Source organism: Nycticebus coucang, chromosome 1 (assembly GCF_027406575.1).
Source record: "Nycticebus coucang isolate mNycCou1 chromosome 1, mNycCou1.pri, whole genome shotgun sequence".
NCBI classification, from domain to species: domain Eukaryota; kingdom Metazoa; phylum Chordata; class Mammalia; order Primates; family Lorisidae; genus Nycticebus; species Nycticebus coucang.
In genome coordinates, this window is record NC_069780.1 from 152,488,658 (window position 1) to 152,503,613 (window position 14,956).

Below are 14,956 nucleotides of genomic sequence, written 5' to 3' on the forward strand. Positions count from 1 at the left end.
TGTGATCTTTATGGAAAACATTGGTGATAAAAACAGAAAGTTGTCTGTCAGATGCTTTTGTACTTGACTCCATTGTCATCTTAAGAAACTTTTAAGTTCAGACTCCTTTTTGTGGAAGGTTTAAACCTGCTGTACACAGTATAGTAATGAGTGGATAAAACTTTATCTAGATACTGTGATAGCTTAGCCAGTGACCATCACCTGTCCAAATGTGGTAGTGATGAAAATGGAGAATGTCAAGAATTTATTTTCCTTTTAGAAGCAAAGCCATAACATACTGGTTTGGGAATACTATTGAAACCTTGATGATTAAATGACAACAAGAGCATGAGAAGAGATTTTTCTAAAATCCATTTAATGTGTTTGGGCAGAAACAGAGAAGGTGCTTTTTGTTAAATTGGTTAATAGAGGACATGGAAGTTTTGTTTCCTGTAGAAAAACCAGCTTTCCCCTAAATGGTAATCTTTCTAACTTCTGTTGCATGCATTGCATTTCCTTTTTTTATGTGTGCTCTCATTTATTTTCATGGCAAATGCATTTTTAAACAGTCTCTGGGATAATTATTGCCATTAATTAGTTTTGTTATTTCTTTTTTAATGATATTTTCATTTATTCCCTTTTGCTAGCTGGATTGCCTTGTGCAATTCTTACTTCAAGGCATACCCCCTTCCAGCGAGGAGTATTCTGTAATGATGAATCCATCAAGTACCCTTACAAAGAAGACACCATACCTTATGCGTTATTAGGTGGAATAATCATTCCATTCAGTATTATCGTTGTAAGTTAAATCTCCTTTTCCAAGTTTATAACCTTTGGGCACTTGGCTTACTTTCGTGTTAATCTCTTAATGATTAAATGTATAACCTTCCCAAAACAGTGTATGTTTTTTAGCTTTTAATTGATGGTTTATTTGGTCAAGATAATCTCAGCCATTTTAAGTGGGGCCAGAAGAATAACAATATATAAATAAGAGAGCTGGGCATGGTGGTACGTGTCTTAAGTCCCAGCTACTCGGGAGGCTGGGGCTGGAGGATAGCTTGAGTCCTGGAGTTTGAGGCTGTTTAGTGCTATCTGTGCAGTGATTGTGCCTGAGAATAGCCACTGCACTTTAACCTGGGGAGCATAGTGAGAGTCTATCTCTAAAATAAATAAATAATAAATAAATAGTTAGAAAAATCTTACTGAATATGTGTAGATTTTATGCCAATCTTTTCCATGTTACCATAATTGTAGGACTCTAATTTCCTTTGTTTCAATAATTGTGTGATCAACAGTTCAATGTTTGACAATGTTTCTAGCATACTTTATACATAAGATAATATTTTATAATTTATTATAGCTATGTATATGTAATTACTCTCTTTGATTCTCCCTCTCTACTGAGTTTGGAAAAGAAAAATTGCTAACTAATATTAAAACTTTGTTTACACAGGAGATAAAAGCTACAGTTTTATGTATAATTAATAGTGAACATGAAAGAATTTTTACTAGTACTGAAGGCAGGACTGAGTTTTGAACCACAATAGTAACTGTTGTTTTCGAGAATGTGTCTAGGGAGAAGACTTCAGAGATTAGTGATTTTTATAGTCTCTCAAATCAGAAATTGTATGACTCAATTCAACAATGTTGTGCTCTGTAATTTGCAAGTTTATGGATCCAGCATGCTTTGGCTTCGTGACTCTGCTGCCTATAACTTTAGAAACAAGATTTTGTTAGTTAAAAGCAGAACATGTGGTTCTGTCCAGGAGATAGACCAACAAAAAGACAGTATATATATTTATCTTGTCTGGTTTAGAGTTTATTTTAAATTTAGAAATGTATTATCTTTATCAAAAATGATTATAGTACCTTATTAGCAGTGAAGATTAATCAGTTCATGATTTGTGGTACGTAATTAATAAAAGAAATGCTACACTATATGAATGTTTGTTTCCCTCGCTTTGAGCTCCTTAAAGGCTGAGGAGGGTACCTTGTTCATATTGGTGTCCTCAGTGCCTGGCATGGAGCCCTCCATGTACTTGAATGAAAGCTATGCAGTAATTGTGCAGTAAAGTTGTGACTTTCCTGCAGTTTGGTGAAATTTCAAGAAATCTAGACAAATCTTTATGTTGAATTTTTACTACTTAAAGAAAGCAAGCGAAGCCATTTTTTTTTTTTTTGGAAAGTATATATGGATTGGAGAGATTGCTAACTGTTTAAATATAACATTTTTAGTAGCAAATAGTAACTCTCAGACAAGATTCAAGTATTCATATAAGCAATGTTAGGAATATAATTGCTTTCAATTTTGCTCTGTGTCTCAGTGAAAAGGATGCTGCATAAACAAAACCACAGAAATTCACTGTAGCCTAGAGGGCTGCAACAGAGCAGAGTGCTAACTGCTGGGCACTGTGTGCAGCCTGTGTGGCATACACAGGGCCTTACAAATGCTTAGTTAGCAAAAACTCAGGAATTATATTTAATTAACTTGGGATTTTTAACCATTTCAATATAACTTCTAAGAAAGTTATCTTTACGTTTAATAAAACATCAAGTAAATTAATATGAGTATTGATTTCTTTAAACCGACTGCTATAAATCCAGTTTAAGTCAGCCTCTTCTAGGTATTACTTGGTAAGCCTTATATATGCTTAATTTTATTTACTAGAAAGTAAATCACTTTTAAAAAAAATTACTGATTTAGACTTCATACCAGGCCTTTGAAATGAACTTGCAAGTGACCCATTAATAAATGAGTGATTGAGGGAGACTGGTAAAGAACCAAGATTAATAGTTTCTCAGAAGACTTGGGAGAATTTTAATAAGGAGGAAATGGTCAGTGAAGTCAAATACTACTGAGAAGTTTAAGTAAACGGGGTTAATAAATATCTGTTTAATGAGACAGTGTTGACTTTTGAAAAAGATTCTATAGAATAAAGGGAATGGAGGTGGTTAGATGGATTTAGGAGGGAGTGGAAGATGTAGAAATGTGCCATTGATTTTAGACTATTCTTTTGGGAAGGTGAGCTCTGAATGAAAGACACAAAACTATAGGGAGAGTGTAGAGACATAAAAAGTCATCTTGGTTGTTGGAGATATAAAGGAGATGGTGAGAGAATGCTATGGAGCATAGGTATAAAAGGTTGAATTACACTGATTTAAATAATTATTTAATTAGCTTTGATTTTCATAAGTATTCTGTTTTACTCCCCCAAATTCTTTGTATAGTATATCCTTAGGATCTAAGTAAATAAATACATAACAAGTTGTCTGAGTTCCAGGATTAGACCACAGTTTATGTGTAGACTTCACCAAAGAATGAGAAATGGCACAAATGGCTCAAAGGGCAGGATAAAGTTTTAAAATGAAACTGAAATCATATGGCTATCTTGTCTAGACAAAATGGACAGACATCTTACATTTACTTCATAAGAATCCATTTAAAAGTTGTCTATTGTCTGTTTCTCAATAAATAGGGAACACATAATGAAATATGATGTTTGCCAGCTTTAGAATCCCCCACCCCTCCTGCACTCCCAGTATTGTGAAGTTTCAGCTTATGCTACTTCTGTAGATCAGCTTTTAATCTGTGCCCAGTACTCTGAATGTTCCTAGCAAACTGATTTTGCAATCATCAGTGGATTGAGCCAGGATTTGGGTGGCCATAAACTATGATGATTATGACTAGGAAGACTCACAGAGCTCAGTTTCTGGAAAATAAATGAGTGCTGAAGAAGAACAGCTGAGACATGGAAATTTCAACTTCTAAAATTGCGATTGACTAATACACTTGGTATGTTTTTAATTATCAAACATCAAATTCCATAAGGAATTGTTGGAGAAGGCCTTTCTCGGGAACTACTGACCTCCTTAATGGCCTGAGGAGGCAACCTGTACTTAAACACAAGGCTTCTGTAGGTGATCAGGGATAGCCCTGAGCAGAATTGTGAAGATATGAGATCCCTAGAAGTATACATAGTTTTCCTCTCTTGTAACCTGGTCTCAGAAAAGGATGTGATTAATACATTCAAATTAAGGACTGTAATGAGGACTATATGTTTTGTTACATAATGTTTTTAAACTAAGAGTGTTTGCCTTTTCCCCAAGAAGCAGTGCCTTCAATTAAAATTTATTAACAGCCTGCTTCATTTTTAGTCATCATTTGATACCAGCTTTCTGTTCAATAATTAAGAAATCTTCCTTGCTTTTATAGAGGTCATAGTCTAGTAGCCAAAGTTAAAAATTCTAATTATGGAGTTCTGGGAGCCATTGAGCCAGATAAGGAAAGAATTTTTGGTATCAGATCTTGAGATCCCTTTTAGGAAGCAATCATTTATTTCATGTATGATAAGGCTCACCCTAAAGTCAGTTAATCCTCACCAAATGGAAATGTTTGAATGCGTTATAAAATTACTTACATAAATCTAAGATGAAGTGGGGAAACCAGAATGCATCTCAAGTGAAACTTTATTACTTACATTCCTTGCACACAAATTAGCAAGCAGTTTAAGTGTTTCTTTTGATCCCAGGTAAAGAGGGTGTTTTGCTGTCTTATTTAATCAGCGGATTTTATCTCTCTCTCTCTCTCTCTATATATATATGTATGTATGTGTGTGTGTGTATATATATATATATATATTTTTTTTTTTTTTTTTGGCAGTTTTTGGCTGGGGCTGGGTTTGAACACTCCACCTCCGGTACATGGGGCTGGAGCCCTACTCCTTTGAGCCACAGGGGCCGCCCAGCAGATGCTATTATTTATAATGTGACCATTCAGTATTCTTTGAACTTCTCAGGATATTGTTTTAACTTGTAAAGCATTCGGAAACCTTTTTATATCTTTAAACTCATGATTCAGAGTCCTATATAAAGGTCTCTTGGAAATCAGGACTGTTAGACCCTGTCAGTTAAATCTCTGCTCTCTGTACCCTTTGGCATCAGTGTTAGAGCCTGGCTTTCATATTAGACTTTCTATTCCCTGAAACTATTTTACCCTTTTTAATATGATGGATGTCTTTGATTCAAAGGAATGTTTGAGAAAAATGAAAGACTGTCAGAAGTACTTAGATAAGGGAGTTTCTGCTTAGGGAAGTTTGTGTTTTTTGAATAAGCCATGGTTTTTGTCTTCCAGGATACATCACTGTCTACTTATGGAAGCTCAGTTTGAGTGCAAGAAAAGAAATAAGGTCTTGTTTCAATTAGGCTATGAAATAATTTTGGCTAAGCCATGGCTTTGTAAGCAGTGCCCATAGTGGATCTGACACATTTTTTGTATGGTTTAGAATTACATATCCTAAGTCATCTCTTCATTTGTTAAAAAAAAAGGGGGGGGTGGTTTGGGGGGGCTGTGTTTACAACAAAATCTTGTTGTGATTTACGGTTTTCTGTGTTTTGTTCAAAGTGCTGCCTGCTTGCTAGTTTAACATATTTTTCTGTTTCTTTTTCAGATGATTTTTGGAGAAACTCTGTCTGTTTACTTTAACCTCTTGCACTCAAATTCCTTTGTCAGGAATAACTACATAGCCACTATTTACAAAGCCATTGGAACATTTTTATTTGGTGCAGCTGCTAGCCAGTCTCTGACTGACATCGCAAAGTATTCAATAGGCAGACTGCGGCCTCATTTCTTGGATGTGTGTGACCCAGACTGGTCAAAAATCAACTGCAGTGATGGTTACATTGAAAACTACATATGTCGAGGGAATGCAGAAAAAGTTAAGGAAGGCAGGTAAGTGCCAAATCTCTGTTTGTTTTATCTTGTGTATTCTTTGAATATCCATCTACTAGCTTACAGAGAGAAGCTATTATAATCACTGGGAGGTGAAGTGAAGTCGTGTTTGACCTGTTATCTCTCTCCTCATTCTTTTTTTCTATTTTATTCCTATTCTTTATTTTAGCATTTCACTGTAACTCTTTTCATTGCCAATGCATAAGAATGTAAAATGAACCTTATAGATCATTTAATCTAGAGGCAGCAACTTTTTCTTAAAATGCCAGATAATATTTTAGGCTTTGTAGGCCATATGGTCTCTTGTACAACCATCAAACTGCTGTTGGAGCAGGAAAGCTACTGTAGATAATACCTAAAAGAAAGGTATGGCTGTATTTCAGTAAAACTTTACACAAACATTAGCTGCCCCCATAGTCATAGTTTGCTAGATCTTTTAGTATTTTCTTAAAATAGTTTTTTTTATAACATAACTAGGTTCAGGTTATAACAGCGGTAGATCCTCAGGTTGATAACACACCTACTGTCTATATTAAGGGGGATTATTAGATATGAATGAAATAGAATGTTTAGAACTAGAAGGTCTAACTCCTTTAATTTAGATTGAGGAAATATGAGAGGCTCAAGAACATTAAGTAAAGCCACACTTCAGTAGCAGAGCCAGTTCCTCATCTCAGGTTTCAGAATTGTTAGCCTTATCTTTTCTATGTGGGTGACCTTTCTCTATTTTAAGATAGGTTAATTTCTCTTAGTTGTTTATCATCTAGCAAATAATTTCTCGGGTAAAACATCCTTTGTTTGATTGTTTTTTGTATATGATTTTCAGACACTTCATTGTCCTATTGGTTCTCTTGCTTAAAGCATAGGCCTGATAGTAGCTCCTTTTTTTTTTTTTTGCATTTAGTGGTGGTGAAAAAGACACCTTATTTAACTAGCATATGCACTGTGTTGTGTGCTGGCGATTCAGCAGTGAACAAGACATTTTTGGTCCCTATTTTCTTGGCTCTCTAGCAGGGAAATCCACACTAAATGAATGATAAGAATGAAAGAGAACTTTCCTGATGATGATGAGATCGAAGAATAGGAAAGTAAAGCTGTTCAACAGCAAGCTTTGGTGGTAAGGACGATTGATAATGGGTGTACAGTCTTTAGGAGGAGAAGGAGGAGAAATGAGGAGATAGTTGGAAAATAGATAGTAGAAGGTGATAATTGTTGACTTGGGCTCAGATGAACAAGCATTTTTATCAGAGAGGCAGAGGAATAATGGGCCAGAAAGGGCTTTAAGGAGTGATGAAGATACCAACATCAGCACTGGACTCCTAAGGAGTGTGGGATGTAGAGATCAAGCAGTATCCTAGGGAAAGGCCCTTTAATTAGATGACTCTGCAGTCTAGTTACCCTTCAGGGAAGTGTGTGAAGACACGGGAAAGGTAGAGAACTTCAGCAGTAGAACTAGAGTTCCAGTATATAGAAGAGAAGTGGGATAGAGGGGATGAACAAATGGCTTGTTTGGAGAAGGAAAAATATTGAAAGTGAGACTGAAATTTAGGACAAATTATAAAGAAGAGCAAATAGCTGAGTTAAAACATATGAGAAAAAAAATCTAACAATAAAATTATCATGATTTCTTCTTCTAAGGCTTAACCATGTAGCCTTTTAAAAATACTATACATATTTAATGAGCACAATGATGAAAACCACCTCTAAGGATTTAAATCACAAAGGAAAAGAAAATAGATTTGTTGAACTATCCCCCCACCCCCACCCCCTCATGGAGACTCACTCTGTGCCGTGGGTAGAGTGCCGTGGTGTCACAACTCACAGCAACCTCAAACTCTTGGGCTCAAGTGATTCTCTTGCCTCAGCCTGCCAAGTAGCTGGGACTACAGGCGTCCACCACAACAACCGGGTATGTGGTTGTCCCGTTTTGCATTCTCCTCAGCAATGTGTGAGTCCCAGTGATCCCACATTCTTGCCATCACTTGTTAATGGTCAGTCTTTTTGATTTTAGCCTTTCTAGACGGTTTTGTTGTGGTATATCTGTATGTATTTAATTTGTATTTCCTTATTGACTAGTGTTGCTGAGCATCTTTTCATGTATTTTTCATCCATTTGGCTATTGTCATTTGTGAAATATCTATTCAACTTTTACTTATTTAAAAAAGTTGGATTGCTTGTCCTACTGAATTGTAAGAGTTCATTATATGTTTTGCTTAAAAGTTCTTTGTTATGGCCGTGCCTGTGGCTCAAAGGAGTAGGGCGCTGGCCCCCTATGCCGGAGGTGGTGGTGGGTTCAAACCCAGCCCCAGCCAAAAACTGCAAAAAAAAAAAAAAAAAAAAAACCTCTTTTTTTTTTTTTTTTTTTTTTGCAGTTTTTGGCTGGGGCTGGGTTTGAACCCACCACCACCTCCGGCATAGGGGGCCAGCGCCCTACTCCTTTGAGCCACAGGCGCTGCCTGCAAGTTTTAAATTTTGATGAAATCCAATTTATCACTTTTTTCTTTTATGGTTTGTGCTTTCTGTGTCTTGAGAAATCTTTACTTGCCTGAAGATTACCAGATTTTTTCCGTGTCGTCTTCTGTAAGTTTTATGATCTTAGTTCTTATATTTAGGTTTGTGATCTGTTTGAACTCATTTTCGTTTATAGTATGAAGTAAGTGTCACTGTCTACTTTTCCTCCATTGAATATCTGGTTGTTCCAGCAGTGTTTATTGACAAAACCACCCTTTTTCACATTGAATTACATAGGCATCTTTGTTGAAAATGAATTGACCATATAAATCTAGGTCTATTTCTGGACACTTAATCTGTTTTATTGTTTTCTTCCAAAGCTGTACTGCAACTTCCTAGTAGGCCTTAAAATGAGGTAGTATAAAGCCTTTGACTTTGTCTTTTTTAAATCTTGCTTTGTTGTAGGTCCTTTGTGTTTTCTTTGCCAAAATTTTGATCGAAATTGCTTCAAATCTATAGATAATTTTTGAAGAATTGCTGTCTTAGTGTTGAGTCTTCCAATCCATTACTATGTTATATCTCTTCATTTACTTAGGGTTTTGTTTTTTTTTTAGTTTCTCTTGCCAATAAATTTAGTTCTCAGTGTCTGGATCTTACACATTTTGTTAAATAGATCACTAAGTTCTTAATGTTTATGCCACTGTGAGGAGATTTTTCTTTTTAATCAGCTTCCAGTTGTCAATTTTGAATATATGTACAAATACAGGTAGTTTTATGATGATCTTGTGACTTTGCTAATTTAACTAATTTATTAGTTGGAGTAACTTTCATTGATTCTTCCAGGTTTTCTGGATTCCCATTTATATTGTCCGTAAATAAAGGGAGTTATATTTCTTTTTACTTCTATATTGTCTTTTATTTATTTATTTATTTATTTATTTATTTTTTTGCAATTTTTGGCTGGGGCCAGGTTTGAACCCACCACCTCTGGTATATGGGGCTGGCGCCCTGCTCCTTTGAGCAACAGGTGCCACCCTGTCTTTTATTTATTTTGTTTCCCTCGCCTTTTACACTGGCTAAGACCTCTAATACAAGGCTGAAAGAAGTGGTTAACAGATTTACTTTTCTTTTTCCTGACTTTGGGGTAAGGAACAATCCTTTACCAATACTGTGTTATATGCTGTTTGTAGATGCTTTTTGTTCAGTTTTTTTTTTTTTTTTGTAGATGTTTTTTGTTCAGTTTTTATCATGAATGGGTATTGGATTTTGTCACGTGGCTTTATCTGTGTTTGTTGAGATGGTCGTATTGTTTTCCTTCTTTATTCTCTAATACAGTTTTATTACATTAAAGTTTTGAATCTCATAATAATTTTTTATTCCTAGGATATACACTTGGTCATGATTTATTATATATTTTATATTAACTGGATTCTATTTATTAATATTTTGTTAACTATTTTTACGTCTTTGTTCATGACTTACTGGTTGATAACTTTCAGGTAAAATCTTTGTTTCACTTTGGGTCAAGTGTTTGGTATTAAATGCTTATAAAATTCATCAGGAAAGCCATTTGGGCCTGGAGTTTTCTTTGTGGGAAAGTTTTAAACATGATTTCAGTTTCTTTAATATATATATAGGACTGTTCAGGTTACCTGTTTCTGGCATGAGCTTTGGTTATTGGGCTTCCATGGGAATTATCCATTTCATCTAACTTGTCAAATTCATTGGCATCAAATTCTGTAGGAATTGTAGATAGCCCCTCTTACATTCTTGTTATTGATAATGTATATTTTAATCTCTTTTTTCTTGATATATCTAGCTTATCAATTTTATTAACTTTTTGATTAGTTTGATTGGTTTTCTTGGCTTCATTGATTTTTCTCCATTGTTTTTCTACATTTAATTTAATTTATTTCTATTTTTATTTTTATTTACTTTTTTCTGCCTGCTTCAAGTTTTATTTGCTCTTGTTTTTTCTAGTTTCATAAAGTAGATGTCACGAATTTTGGTATGTTTGAGCTTTATTTAACTGAAAATACAGTTGACCTTTGAATTGCAGGGGTGTGGGGTGGAGGGTTAGGGTGGTAGCCTCCTCCCCAGTCAAAAATCTCCATATAACTTGACTCCCCTCAAACTTAACTACAAATAAATAGTATGCAGTTGATTGGAAGCCTTAACTAATAAAGTAAACAGTTAACACAATTTTGTATATTCTATGTATTATATACTGTGTTCTTACAATAAAGTAAGCTAGAGAAAAAATGATATGAAAATCATAAGAGAAAATATATTTACTGTTCACTGAGAAGTGGATGTTTATAAATATTATTTCATTTTTGTTTCAAATTGAGTAGGCTGCGGAAGAACAGGGAGGGGTTGGTCTCGTTCTCTCAGGGATTGAGGAGGCAGAAGAGGTGGAGGAGCTAGAAGGAGCAGTAGGAAAGGGAGGCACAGTTAGGGTCTAACTTGGAAAGACATCAGAGTTTCCTAATTTCATGTGTGTCTCATCCTGTGGGCTACTTAGTGATTTTTCATTTATCTTTCTGTCATCAATTTCTAATTTAATTCCATTGTTGACCTCTCCACCCTCACCCCCAGTTTTTCAGCATATAGTCTGTTCTGAAGAATATTCCATGTGTACTTGAGGAGAATGTATATTCTGCTTTTTTAGGGTGGAGTGTTCAGTAGATGTTAGGTTGGTCAAATTGACAGTATTATTGAAATCTGGATCTTTACTGATTTTCAACCAACAAGTTCTATCAATTTTTTTTAGGAGTTTCAGATCTCTAACCATAATTGTTGAATTGTCCTTGTGTCCTTCATTTTGCCAGCTTTTTGTTTTCTTTATTTTACGGCTCTTCCTTCAGTGTACAAGCAGACAAGTTGCCAACTCATCTTAGAAAAAGTGCTACATACTTCATTGCGCAATATCACCATGGTCACCTTCTGCTGCGCACACACACCTAGTCCACCTGTCAAAGCCCTTTTCTAGGGCGCGTTCATGAACTTAATTGTCAGACTTCCTAGGACAGTGGGTCTGGCCATTCCAGAAAAAGAGGTCTGAAGTTGCTTTAAAGGGTGGACTAGGTCCTGGCATGGGCACATAGTATATGATTCTTAAAGAACACAGTTCTTCACATATATATTGTTTCTCTGGTTCAAGTACATCTTAGCTTGAAATTTTCTTGTGATATCTTATTGATGAGATATTTCTTTTCTGCACAAACCACTTTGATAAAATGTAAAATAACATGCTTCCTTTTAAATAACATAGAATTACCATATTTTGCCATTTATGATGTGCTCCTGTGCATAATGCATACTCATGTTTTCTTTTTTTATTATTAAATCATAGCCGTGTACATTAATGTGATCATGGGGCACCATACACTGGTTTTATAGACCATTTGACATATTTTCATCACACTGGTTAACATAACCTTCCTGGCATTTTCTTAGTTATTGTGTTAAGACATTTATATTCTACATTTACTAAGTTTCACATGTACCCTTGTAAGATGCACTGCAGGTGTAATCCCACCAATCACCCTCCCTCCCCTGCCTCTCCCTCTTCCCCATATTTTTGGTTATAACTGGGTTATAACTTTCATATGAAAGCCATAAATTAGTTTCATAGTAGGGCTGAGTACATTGGATACTTTTTCTTCCATTCTTGAGATACTTCACTAAGAAGAATATATTCCAGCTCCATCCATGTAAACGTGAAAGACGTAAAGTCTCCATCTTTCTTTCAGGCTGCATAATATTCCATGTTGTAGGGTAGCGCCTGTGGCTCAGTAAGTAGGGCGCCGGCCCCATATGCCAAGGGTGGCGGGTTCAAACCCAGCCCCGGCCAAACTGCAACAAAAAAATAGCCAGGCATTGTGGTGGGCGCCTGTAGTCCCAGCTGCTCGGGAGGCTGAGGCAAGAGTATCGCGTAAGCCCAAGAGTTAGAGGTTGCTGTGAGCCGTGTGACGCCACCGCACTCTACCCGAGGGCGGTACAGTGAGACTCTGTCTTTACAAAAAAAAAAAAAAAAAAATTCCATGTTGTACATATACCACAATTTATTAATCCATTCGGGGATCGATGGACACTTGGGCTTTTTCCATGACTTAGCAATTATGAATAGGGCTGCAATAAACATTCTGGTACAAATATCTTTGTTATAATGTGATTTTTGGTTTTCTGGGTATATCTAGTAGAGGAATTATAGGATTGAATGGCAGGGCGGCGCCTGTGGCTCAGTGAGTAGGGCGCCGGCCCCATGTACTGAGGGTGGCGGGTTCAAACCCGGCCCCGGCCAAACTGCAACCAAAAAAAAATAGCCGGGTGTCGTGGCGGGCGCCTGTAGTCCCAGCTACTCGGGAGGCTGAGGCAAGAGAATCGCTTAAGCCCAGGAGTTGGAGGTTGCTGTGAGCTGTGTGGGGCCACGGCACTCTACCGAGGGCCATAAAGTGAGACTCTGTCTCTAATAAAAAAAAAAAAAAAAAGGATTGAATGGCAGACCTATTTTTAGATCTCTAAGTGTTCTCCAAACATCTTTCCAAAAGGAATGTATTAATTTGCATTCACACCAGCAGTGTAGAAGTGTTCCCTTTTCTCCGCATGCACGCCAACATCTATGGTCTTGGTGATATGGGCTAATCTTACTGGAGTTAGATGATATCTCAAAGTAGTTTTGATTTGCATTTCTCTGATGATTAAGGATGATGAGCATTTTGTCATATGTCTATAGGCCGTGTGCCTGTCTTCTTCAGAGAAGTTTCTCTTCAGGTTGCTTGCCCAACCTGCGATGGGATCACTTGTTCTTTTCTTCCTTATACGTTTGAGTTCTCTGTGGATTCTGGTTATTAAACCTTTGTCAGAGACATAATGTGCAAATATCTTCTCCCATTCTGAGGGCTGTCTGCTTGCTTTACTTACTGTGTTCTTGGCTGTGCAGAAGCTTTTTAGTTTGGTCAGGTCCTAGTAGTGTATTTTTGAAGCTGCTTCAATTACCCAGGGGGTCCTCCTCATAAAATAGTCACCCAGACCAATTTCTTCAAGAGTTTTCCCTGCACTCTCTTCTAGTATTTTTATAGTCTTAAGTTTAAATCTTTAATCCAGTGAGAGTCTATCTTAGTTAATGGTGAAAGGTATGGGTCCAGTTTCAGTCTTCTACAGGTTGCCAGCCAGTTCACCCAGCACCATTTGTTAAATAGGAAATCTTTTCTCACTGAATGTTTTTTTTTTTTTTTTTTTTTGTAGAGACAGAGTCTCACTTTATGGCCCTCGGTAGAGTGCCGTGGCCTCACACAGCTCACAGCAACCTCCAGCTCCTGGGCTTAAGCGATTCTCTTGCCTCGGCCTCCCGAGTAGCTGGGACTATAGGCGCCCGCCACAACACCCGGCTATTTTTTGGTTGCAGTTTGGCCGGGGCCGGGGACGGGTTTGAACCTGCCACCCTCGGTATATGAGGCCGGCGCCTTACCGACTGAGCCACAGGCGCCACCCACACTGAATGTTTTTAATTGGTTTGTGAAAGACCAAATAATGGTAAGTAGCTGGGTTCATCTCTTGGTTCTCTATTCTGTTCCATACATTTACCTCTCTGTTTTTGTGCCAGTACCATGCTGTTTTGATCACTATCAATTTATAGTATAGTCTGAGATCTGGTAGCGTGATTCCTCCTGCTTTGTTTTTATTTCTGAGTAATGTCTTGGCTATTTGAGTTTTTTTTCTGATTCCATATAAAACAAAGTATTATTTTTTCAAAGTATGACAGTGGAGCTTTAATAGGGATTGCATTAAAATTATATATTGCTTTGGGTAGTATGGACATTTTAACAATGTTGATTCTTCCCAGCCATGAGCATGGTATGTTTTTCCATTTGTTAACATTTTCAGCTATTTCTTTTCTTAGAGTTTCATAGTTCTCTTTATAGAGATCTTTCACGTCCTTTGTTAGATAAACTCCCAAATATTTCATCTTCTTTGGCACTACTGTGAATGGAATAGAGTACTTAACTGTTTTTTCAGCTTGACTATTGTTGGTATATATAAAGGCTAGTGATTTATGAATGTTGATTTTTGTAACCTGAGACGCTGCTATATTCCTTGATCACTTCTAAGAATTTTGTAGTAGAATCCTGGTGTTTTGCAGCTATACAGTCTTATCTGCGAAGAGCGAAAGTTTGATCTCTTCTGATCCTATATGGATACCCTTGATCTACTTTTCTTCTCTAATTGCGATGGCTAAAACTCCATTACAATGTTAAAGAGCAGTGGAGACAATGGTCAGCCTTGTCTGGTTCCTGATCTGAATGGAAATGATTTAAATGTAACTCCATTCAATACGATATTGGCTGTGGGTTTGCTGATAGAGATGGCCTCTATCAGTTTAAGAAATGTCCCTTGTATACCAATTTTCTTAAGTGTTCTGATCATGAAGGGGTGCTGGATATTATCAAAAGATTTTTCTGCATCAATTGAGAGAATCATATGGTCTTTGTTTTTTAATTTGTTTATGTGCTGAATTACATTTATAGATTTACGTACATTGAACCAGCCTTGAGACCCTGGGATAAATCCCACTTGGTCATGGTGTATAATTTTTTGATGTGTTGTTGGATTCTGTTTGTTAGGATCTTATTGAGTATTTTTGCATCAATATTCATTAGTGATTTTCTTTTCTTGTTGGGTCTTTCCCTGGTTTGGGGATAAGGGTGATTTTTGCTTCATAGAACGTGTTGGGTAGTATTCCTCCGTTTTCTATACTTTGGAATAGGTTGAGTAATATAGGTACTAGTTTCTCTT

The 14,956-nt window shown here is 36.6% G+C and overlaps 1 protein-coding gene across 8 annotated transcripts in view; it reads left to right on the top strand.

The window, feature by feature from the left end:
• The window catches only part of PLPP1 (phospholipid phosphatase 1), a 115,466-nt gene that overhangs the window by 69,458 nt on the left and 31,052 nt on the right, over nt 1–14,956 (top strand). For 6 of the 8 annotated variants that reach the window (XM_053590557.1, XM_053590551.1, XM_053590560.1 and 3 more), the window contains one exon: nt 5,427–5,707. In XM_053590557.1, the coding sequence (XP_053446532.1) occupies nt 5,427–5,707 (281 nt within the window). Of the gene's footprint in view, nt 1–626; nt 779–5,426; nt 5,708–14,956 lie in introns of all 8 variants that reach the window. The other 2 variants (XM_053590558.1, XM_053590564.1) reach the window with 1 other exon arrangement.